At 31.1% G+C, this 11,694-nt stretch overlaps 1 protein-coding gene across 1 annotated transcript in view; it reads left to right on the forward strand.

Annotated features, from left to right (window-relative positions):
• Positions 1–569: 569 nt before the first annotated feature.
• LOC119677055 (homeotic protein labial-like) overlaps positions 570–11,694 on the forward strand; it is a 54,346-nt gene continuing 43,221 nt past the window's right edge. Inside the window, exon 1 of the mRNA XM_038088324.1 lies at positions 570–1,895. Coding sequence (XP_037944252.1) covers positions 632–1,895 — 1,264 coding nt within the window. The 5' untranslated portion in view covers positions 570–631. The remainder of the gene's footprint in view (positions 1,896–11,694) is intronic.

An 11,694-nucleotide genomic window follows, 5' to 3' on the forward strand; every position in this document is an offset into this window, starting at 1 on the left:
GGTAGGCGTTACTTGCCCGACTAACAGGCTAATCGTAGATACATTTCTGTGGCACATGAACTAGTGGTGACTTGAGTGAACGTTCGCAGTCGTAATACGAATCAGTAACGACGACGACCTGGTAACGCGGGAATGATTGAATGTTCGCGCATACGTCAAGAAAGTAAATAAACATTGAACGTTTGAATAAATTATCAAAACCGCATATGAACGCGCGAGCGACGGTATTTAACAAAATTATTCTAATTAATTATAATTAATTTTGAAACTGGAAATTTTTCTTAATTTAAATTACTTGTGAAAATGCTTTAAAAATGACGACAAATGTTCTTAATTAAACAGTGTTTTTATGCTAACAGTGAAATTATTATGAAAATGTGCCAACTAAAATAAAAACAACCAAGCATTAATACTGCTCCCACCATTACTAATTATTTCAATTAATCAATACTTTTCAAATTTAATCAAAACATATTATAGAGATTACAATATTAATATAAATAAATTTTTTTTATGTATGTTTTTATTTTATAACAACACCAAAACAAAACAAAACAAAAAATAAACAAGTGGGTATAAGTCGGTAAAGCTACTCCCACCTTGTACACATTTTCCACTTTGCCAAATCAATATGATGGACGTAAGCAGTATGTACGGAAATCATCACCATCATACTAATAATTATCACAGCAGTAGCACTGAAATGGCTGCCGTTGCAGCTGCTACCGCTGCCGCTTCAAACGGTTACACGAATACTTACTTTCCAGCTAACGCAGCTATGCCAACTCACCCACACTCCCACCAAAATCAACACCAGCATGGACATCATTTTGGATATACAAATTATGATGGCGCATCGCCTAATTACTACCAGCAACATCAACATCAATTAACCCCACCACCGACCACAGTGCAAATATCAACAACAACCGCTGTTAACAATGTACAACAACAGCAACAACAATCATTATACTCGCATCATTCACACCTGTTTAGTCCGAGTGCAGCAGAATATGGCATCACAACATCCTCATCTGCTAGTGGTGGTACATCAAATACGCCACTCCATCCTACTAGTCATTCACCAACAGAATCCTACTATGAAAGCGATTCTGTCCAATCTTATTACGCGACAGCGGCTGTGGCTACTGTGCCGCCATCAACGAATTCCCCTGTAACAGCTGCAAATGCAGCACATAATCCAACCGCTCCAGTTGATCCGCCTATAATAAGTTCGGAAAATGGACTAAGTTATACTAATTTAGATTGTTTGTATAATCAAAGTCAAACAGTAGCGCAACAACAACATGGTTACCCAGCATTGCCAGTTAATACTGGCACAAATGTGGAGGAAAAATATGCTGCAGTACTGCACTCTGCATATGGTGGTGCTGGTTTGGTAATTGATGATCCACTCATGCAAATGTCAGCTGGTCAACAACACTCACCAACACAAATATGGCATCACCAACATATAAATAATCCTTATCCGCCTACGATTGATGGTGGACTAACAATGGAATCCTTAACTAGCATGCATTCCCATGTACATCATAACATGCATCCACATATGCAACAAGCGGCGCAGCAATCTTTACAACAGCAACAGAGTCAACTCTCACACCACGGTTCCACATCGAGCGGTACGTGCAATAATTCTCGCCACCAACATGTCATCTCACCAAATAGTTCAAGTCAAGCTTCTTCGTCCTCAATATCTACTAACCAAAACAGTCCACAAACTAACAAGTCTCCAAATCATTCTAGTAATTTGCCAACCTATAAATGGATGCAAGTCAAACGAAATATACCAAAACCACAAGGTGAGTTTTGTTCAAAAAACGTTTTATTCATATACCATATATTCTCAGAATTATATTCTTCAAAATTGTTAAGTAGTTCTCTAGATTCCCTTAACACTTATCATTTTAAAAATATTCAATGGTTTTATTTTTTCAATCAAAAACATCGGAAATATAATTGCACATATATTTTAGTGATATCCGAAACTTCATTTAAATTTGAATAAAGCGGATGTAATATGGACTTTATTCTAGTATGTTGAGTTTATGACGATGGTATTTTATGATGTCTATAAGACTTTAGAACGATGGAATCAATATATATTAATTCATAATAATAACACTAAAATGATAGTTACTAGAGGTTACATATTCAATATTATACTTATATATTCTCATAAAACATATCTTATAAAGCATTGTTGATACAGAGGACAAACCCTTTAATTGTTGGTTAGAGATTAAAGACCGACAGTCCCTATATTTTTATTGTTCATATACTTCTAACAAATAGATGTCTTCTACATTTTTAGTTCTTCTTGTTTTATGATGCTTACACACAGTTCCTTCTTCTAGCTTATAGTTCCTAAAAATTTCTATATATTATGTATTCACGTACCTATCTTATATGATACGTGAATATCTTATATGATTATATGTTATTTTATTTTAGTTATATATTTTATTTCAAATACGAGTATGTAATATGTAGATAGCAGACATCTAGTGAAGTTATGATGTTATTCATATATGACATTAATCTTCTACATTATATACAATATAGTATTATGTTTAAGGTTGGTTCTGAATTCTAGCATTGAGTTTATGCTCTAAACGTCCGTTTTATTGGTTGAGTGATATTTACTATATTTTCCTTTACGATTTTAAATATCTTGTCGTTGTAATTTAAAACCACATAAATTGAAATTAATAAATAATTTCACTTTTTGCTGCTATAATGACCACCATTCTTACATACATATAATTTAATTTCTTCATCGTCTATGTTTAAATACCATATAACAGAATAGGTCAATGGATCAACTTATGTAGCGTTATATTTTGCCTCCATTGCCTACTGAATTTCTAGCAACACTTATTTCTAACAAATATAATTTTTAGCTTGAACTCGAGGCTAAGATTCGTATTAGTGGTATAAATACTGATTACAAATTAGACAATCCATACTTCTGAAATGATAAATGATATAGGATGTCTATTTATACTTCATGCAGTATGTTTGTATGTAAAATGCAATATATTGAGTAATATAAAATGCAAAATCTCTTATATAGATTTTTTTTCAATATTCTTTTTTTTTTGTTTATTCTAAACCGTTGTTTATTCTTCCAGGTTATAGATCTTAAAAATTTTGATTTGTAGTAAAGCTTTGTGACTTAAGACTTCAACTTTCCATTTTGTTTTATTTCTGCTAGTTGTCTTCATAAAATATATTGAATATGTTTAATATTAGTTTCTTTTACTACTCTGCTAAAGAATAAATTTATCATCTTCACGATTTTCTATCACCTCCTTCTTATAACCACTCTGGGGTATATTTAAAGCTTCACATGCTATTCAATCTATTCGAAGTTTTCAGTATTTCGATTTTTAAATAATCTTATACAAATTTTTAATTCGCTTACAACAACTCGCTCCAAATCGTTCGAACATCATATTATATTCGAGCGATCTACTTACTATGTACCATAAAAAATAGAACTAAATATTAAACAGACTTGTTGTTTGAATAGCTCTGACCAGAATGACAAGAATCAGCGAACATCTAAAGTGTCAAACCCATATGTCTGATATCAATATTCCCAACATTCTCAAATATCAAAATTAGTTAACGTTTTGAGATGAGTTTTCGGATGATATAAAATATATGATATACCTCTAAAATTGTACAATATCCCTATCTGGTAAAAAATAGTGTGAATATATATAGTAAATTGGGTATAATAAAAATAATTTAAAAATTACTTTTCTATTTCAAAAACTTTTGATCTATAGTAACTACTGTTTTATATATTTGTACATTATTTCTACTTATCTTTTTTGAGTACTCAAGTGGTAATGTTTTCAATCATTATTTATTCAACATTAGATTTAAGAAGCCTCAACTACTACTATATATCTGCTTGCTTTTAATAATGTTTTGCCCCTTCAGGGAAGACACATCTCCTTTATCTTACGCGTCTATAGCATAGGGTTATTCCATTATTATTAATATTAATTTTAAAAAACTAGGTTAAACTAGTCTTTAAAATATTTAATTGATACGAATACGGTTTTCAAAACCCGTATCAATTTAATATATTAAAGACTAGTGACATTTTGTAAAATTTAAATTTTTGAATATAACTAACATATAAACTTGGATTCTTAAAAATAAATATAGCACTATACAAGTATTAATATACATGCATGAAAGGTAAAATAAATATAATCGTTTATATTGGAACTAAATCATAATGATTTTTATAATCGGCATTGATTATAAACTATGCAACTATAAATGCCAAACAAATTATATACGGAATATTAACTAATTTAAAAAAAAATAAAATAATTCGAATATTTCCTAAGACCACTGATGATGAGTACTTGATAATACTCAAAACAGCGTTGTATGGTCAGTCAAATTTCAATAAATTATCTAAAATTTTTGTTCTTGTCTTTTCATTTCTATTCGAACCTTTTTTACTTTTAAATAGTTTCTTTTCATCATAAGACGTGTCATTTTTACCCAAAAAAATTAACATAACAATCGTTCTTATATATAAGTAAATTTTATGTTTCATATAAATTTGAATACTTTTTAAAGAACCTGTACTTTGATTCTTTAAAAGACCTAAATGATCAATTAAGTACAATTAAATTGTGGTTATATTTAATTTTAGTTATTTAAAATTAATTTAAAAATATTTTAATATAAAAAATAAAATACTTTTGAACATTTGATTATTCAGTAATCCTTTACTTAATTATTTAATTCGTTAAATTGAATACATTTTATACTTGTATAATTCTTTTTTAATAATTTATTAAACTTAATTTATTTAATTATTAAACTAAATTAATTTAATTTAATTAATTAAAAGTGGTTTTAAATTAACTTTTTTACACAATTTTGAATTTCAAGAAGAAATTATTGGCGCGTGCCAATGAAATAAATTATGAAATAATCCCAAAGTACCACATTTCATTTTGACGTTGGCGCATCATTTCCCAATGAGGTGCTAAGCCTCACCTTTTTTGACTAAATCCAAGACGGCCACAATTTGAAGCAAATAAAGACGAAACATTAATGGTATCAAATTTCAAAACAAAGGATTAAATACTTAAGCACTTAAATGTCTCCCGAAGGTATTGGTAACACTAAATGGGAATTACAGATGCGATTATTTGATTTGACATTAGCTCTGTGGTTTCGTATTTGACATAACAAAAAGGTTCATAGAATTTCAATAATTCCTACTCATAAACAGAATCAAGAGCAAGTATAAATGGAATATCTGTTTACTCATCCTCATGGCTATTACATGAGTTTAGAGCAGAGTTCTGTTCTTTGTTTGATATGGATTTCATCCTATAATTTAATTAAATAAACAAACTGCGAATGTATAGCAAATACCTGTTTTATTTATGCTTCGAGATAATATCCAAAACATAAATAAGCTTCAAGCTACAATAAAGTAATATGCAACTTCAGAATTGATTGACATGCCTGATATTTCAACTAAGCATCAGACGCCCAACCGAGGGAATGTCACCTAAAAATAAAAATGTCTCGAAATGCCAAGTTGTGCGCAGTCATAATTTTGCAGCATCGCTTTTATTAATTTTGCATTTTAGACTTTGCATATTTCAGATAATTTTGTCAATTTTGTGCAGTCAGGTTGTCACTTGTCAGGAATTCATATCTCTTGAATTAGCTCACTGAGACAACCAAAACGAAAAAAGAGCAGTCGACTTGCGGAGTACGAGTCACTTGCGGACTCATCGCACTGAGCACAGTGACAAAGGCAAGAAATTTTATGAATACTTTATGAATATTTGAAATTTATTTGGTCTTAGATATATTTTAGTTTGTACAAGTAAACTTAAGTCTATAGGTATCTTGTAGATACCTTACATCAAGAAAGGAGTATTAATGTACTCATTTCCGAGACATGTTAAAATGACCCATGAAGTGTGTAGTACAATGTAGTTGCGCGGTCTGCAGCCGAAACGTGCCCACAACAATTAAATTGAAAATATTTCATTTGTTGAAAAGTGCCACTTACAAGTATTTAAATCTTTAACGAGACGCCATCATATCACAAAACCCACTACTGAGCAGGGGCAAAGAATGGAATGGGTATGGCACTCCAAACTACAGAACAAATACACAAGAAATTTAGCTAATTTGATTCTCATTCATACGTTTGCACAGCTACAGCTACAGCTACAGCCACAGATGCAGCCGCAGACGTAGAAGCTTGCAGATACAGATACAGAATAAGATCACAATTTGAATGCCAGTCAGAGAAACAATTTAAAATTTTTACTGATCTGGAAGTCAAGTTGCTTGTCATAAAAAATGATTATTGAAATATGTATATTTTTTTTATACTATATAGCCAGTCCGCTGTATGCTTTACGTTACGTTAATACTCATATTAGTTTGTATCTTTTTATCTCTACGAATATGAACGAATGTCTGTCTGTCTGTCTATATGTCTGTATGTCCGTATGTCTGTCTGTTTGTAGTTATGCAGAAGCAGCACCAAGCGCGCAACCAAACTGTCACAGCGTGTATACGATCGACGGTGTCTGTAGCTGTGGATGTGGTTGTAAGCATGGTCCATCTGTCATGTCATCCATTTCTCAGGCAGAAAAACAGCATAATCAGCAATCATAATAATAAGTGGTAGCATTGGACATATTGGCATTTGCATGTACGCTTAATCAGAATTTTTCATTAACCCTGCCTTTAAACGAATTCAACTTAGTTTTGTGAAGAAATTGATCGTTATTATACGAAACGGGTTTTATAGATATTCATTTAAGAAGGAGATTAAGAAATTAATTCCGATTTATACACATGCAAATACTGAGAAGGAATACACTTAATAAAGTAGCTACTGAATCAATGATTTTTACATTAATTTTTAAATTGACAAACCAATTGTCAATTTTAAAATCAGTCTCTCAGTCAAGTGAAAGAAAAATTTGATGATAATAAAAACTGATTGTTAAAAATTACTATACCCCATAAATTTAAGAAATTATCCGTACTTGGTAATTTAGTTGCTTATATTTGGTATTAGCAATTTATATAAAATTCTTTTGATTCAATATATATATAATACGTAGTTTAAAGAGCAAGTTCATTTTCAATGTTTATTTTATATTGAAAATCAAGATTAGGCTTATTCTTCATTCAAATTTTCATTCCATTAGATCTATTAGTTAGTCCATCTCGCCCAGATAGATGTAGACGTGCACAAACACTAAAACGATGCTACCCCATCTATTTCAGTCAATCATACAAGTGGTCACAGACACTATTGAGTAAAAGTACTGTAGACTCTAACTCCCGTTTATCAATCAAAGAAGAAGAAGACTAATTTAGAATATATTGTATTGGGTAAAAATTATTCGTCGATTTTATAACTAAAAAGTCTATAAAGAGGTTTTTCGAACAGTAGTGAATTACAACAACAAAAATTTATTATATATTATATTAATTAATTGAATTTTTGGCTGACCATACAACAGTTTCGAGTATTGCCAAATATCCATCATCAGTTGTCTTGGAAATAATTCTTATTTATTTGATATTCAGATGTCTGAGTTGGTGAATCAGCACCTTTGCTCTATTTTATCTGTGGACAGTTTTAAGTCACACTAAGTATAACTGAATACGGGGCTTTTTAATATGATGGATCTGATGTCTTTGTATCTGCCTGTGTTTATCAAATTTCGCTGTATTTTTAGGATGTCTTTGTATCTGCCTGTGTTTATCAAATTTCGCTGTATTTTTAGGATGCTGAGAGTTGGATTATTGTGACAATTATATTGAACAGTTTCAGAGCACAATCTTAAATGTGTTTTTCGACTGAATCGACTCTCAGATCTCTGTGGATATCCGCTCCTCTTACGTACCATGGGGCGTTAACCAGTTTTCTTAAGGCAATATTTTGCCCTTTTTGAAGAATTTTTAAAGTTGAGTTTGGCGTTAGGCAAAACGCAATACTGCCATAAAGTAGTCCAGGTTTAACAATCTGCTTAAATATGCTAACTCTATTCTTGTATTCAATTATTTGTAAATAATTTTTTTTGAAACTGCAAGTACCAGGAATCGAACCAGTGTCCCGCTAAATTTGAAACTCAGAATCAGCGCACCTTAACCAACTGACCTAAAGCCGTACTTGACTTATGTACTTATGTTCGCATATTTTTCTGGAGTCTATATATTTTACAACTGTTGGAGCAAGACCATCAGTTAGAAGCTAGTAGAAGCAATAAACATCAATCACATGACCATTTAAAAATGATATAGAGCAGGCTACACTCTATATTTTACTATCAACATTCGAATGAAATCAAATCATTGTAGGTGATGAAAAATGGTTTAGGTAAATATGATAATGTTTAAAACAAGTGACTATGGTCAAGGGCACGTAACGTCATGGTCAAACAAATTGAAGGCCTAGATCGACGCCAAATAAACTTATGTTAAATATTTAATGGATTGAAAGGAAATATTTTATTAGGTTCGTCTACTTGAATGAAACAGTACAGAAAAAGTAATTATAATTGGCCAACAGAAAAAATGGTGTGCTGCCTCATCACAATGCCAAGCCTCTATAATTGGGAACAAATTGACATAACTTGGGTGAGAGGTTTAGATACATCTATCATATAGACCGGACCTCGCATCATCAATAATTTATTTGATCTCTGCAAAGCTCTCTTAATGGCTAAAGTTGACTGACCGAAGAGCCGTGAAAATCCTTATTTTCACTTATTTTTCTTCGATAAGTGTTACTCCGATGGAATTATAAAATTATCTGCAAAATGGCAAAAGGTCATAAATTGTAGTGGCCGAGATAAACTTCGTTAAAACTAATTACCTTTTATATCAACTGTTATATAGTTTATTTATCTTTCACGATGTTATAAATTTTTTAGTACAGTATGACGGTATAAAAGGAACGTTTAAGTAAACCAAGACTAGAGTTTAAAATATGGAATTTAAAACTATGGAATTTTGTATAACTACACTATATTTTGTACGTCTATTTGGATCTTGGTCCTGCATTCTGGAGGATCCTTAAACGCACAAAATATCATATTACATTTGAACACTATAACTCATTGGTGGGCCTTAAGAATTTATAAATATAGTGATATGGTGGTATGGTGGTACCCACTTGTTATCTTCAAAGGATGGTTATGAATAAACTCTAGTGATCACGATATCCAAGATTGTAGGCGTGGATTAGACAATATTATTGGAGTAATGGTTTACTACACTCCTTCATTTGTAGTTGACACTGTCACAAAAAATTTGCGTGATAAAGTCGATTCAGCCGTCAATCAGTTAACAGGAATTTAAGTATTGTATATATGATTCTTGACATTATGTTAAATTTGTTACTTTATTTTGAATAATAAATAATAGAATTTTCTTAGGCTATTAATTATTTGTTGAATCAAATGGTTTTTAAGCTTAAACTGAGTTAAAAGAAAAAATGTTTGTAATATAATAATAATTTAATAACCAAAACTAACTTATTCATTCATACACAGTCTGTCCCAAAAACAATTAGAATAATTAAAAAAAAAAATATTTTTGTTATCTTATAAGTATTATTTTGATTTTATATCCATGCTTCCACGAAATAATCTCCTTCAGAACAGCGTATGATACGTTCAGGGAACTTTTTGGAAATAACTTTTATACTCAATATCTGAAATCGTGTTTAGTATGTTGCTCGACGACTTCAGTGATAGTGCTGAAAAATTTTATATCTATGTAATCATCCGAGTGATATAAAGCAGTCATAGATGTTTTGTTTGAATAAATCTTGAAATCTGGAAATTGCTTTCAATTTTCTTACGACCACCAATAAGAAATTTTATAGCACCATGCTCAGAATTAACAAAGCAAGATCTGCCTATCCAAGTCTCCGTAAAATCTGAAGCTCAAGCGAATTAATCCGAGACCAAGATCAATGCATATAATGCATGTGTCAAATCAATTCTGCTGTATAGCTCTGAAACATGGTTGGAGAGCACTGAAACTAAGCGCATGCTGCAGTCTTTTACCAACAGATGTCTGCGAAATATATTGAGAATTTGGTGACCCCAAGTGGTGGACAATGAAACGCTGCTGCAACTCACAAGCCAAGAAAACATCAACGTGCAAATAAAATGACGAAAATACAACTGGCTTGGGCACACATTAAGAAAACCCTAGGAAGAGGTCTGTCATGCTGCCCGACAATGGAATCCTTAAAGCATCTGGAGAAGAACAATCCGGCTTGAAACTAATAAATCATTTAAGGAATTAAGATATTTAGTATTAAACAGAAATACTTGTCGATTGTATTTAAATTGTGTGTTCCTGGTGGAATACGTCTTTATAATATGCTCATTGAACTTGAGGGAAGCTTTATACATCGGTAAGTTCAACATATCATTTTTTCATATAAATAACTTGTGAAATGTTACCTAGACTTCAAAGAAAAATTGGAACTTCTATATTCTCATAACTCTCATATAATAATTTTAAAATAGTATTTCTTTCATAGAAAGTTATATTAATTCTAAAATGTGTTCTGTATAATATTTACACAGATACATATATTATTAATTAGGTTTAAAAAATCATCTCAGAGGCAAAATTTAAAATTTAAAATTTAAAATATGCAATAAGTGTTTAGGTTTGTATATATAATTATGTACTTAAGTTCGATGAAATAAAAGACGCTTGTAAATGTCATTCATTTATGAGGTCTCGAATATATTTTGTATTTATAATTTAATTAATAGCTTTCACCTAAAAATGTGTATTTTATTGTTTTTTAAACGTTATACCATTTGGCCACAACGATAGTTTCCACAATTTTGGCATTAAACACGCAACGTTTTCCGAGCCGCTCGACAAAAACTCGAACTTGTACCCTTTAGCGAACCCAGTTTGGAAAAGTGAAATATGAAGTGTAAATTGAATGAATGCGATAAAAACGCAGTACTACCCGAAAGGCTCTCAAATGAGGGTCAACTAGAGTAACATACATGGTTAAATTCCAATTGGAAATTGCTTCTGACTTCGAAACATGCATTTTTTGATTTAATATCTGCAGTTCTGTAGACAATGCGTCTATAGGACTACTAACATATACTAGGTCGCCCTGTAAAGTAAAAGCACCGTTTTAATTTTTTATTTTTTACTTGCTCATAGCACTTTTATAACCGCATATTTAACATTTATTTGATGTGATGTTTTGATATTTTTTGACACTATCACGCGATGTTACTTCACAAAGTTTTTTTTTTTTTGTGACTGCGCAACCAAACAAGAACCAACTACAGTAGAAACAAAAGTAAAAAATAAAAATAAAAAATGAATTAATTACCAACATTTTTCGAAAAGTAGTAAAGTGAAGTGAAATGATATTTTGAATAGAAAAGTGACCACCAGGAATGTTAGATAACATCGGTGCCACAATATAAGCAGGTAATAGTTTCGACTTGGGCTTGCACGGAGGTTGTGCTGATACCTCATCCACGAAAAGAAAAAAACCAATTTCAAATAAGTTTTTTGGTTGTCGTGACAAATTTTTTATGCTCGCTGAGCTAACATATTTGAAAGTATATTATTATATATTAA

Source organism: Teleopsis dalmanni, chromosome 2 (genome assembly GCF_002237135.1).
Source record: "Teleopsis dalmanni isolate 2A chromosome 2, ASM223713v2, whole genome shotgun sequence".
NCBI lineage: Eukaryota > Metazoa > Arthropoda > Insecta > Diptera > Diopsidae > Teleopsis > Teleopsis dalmanni.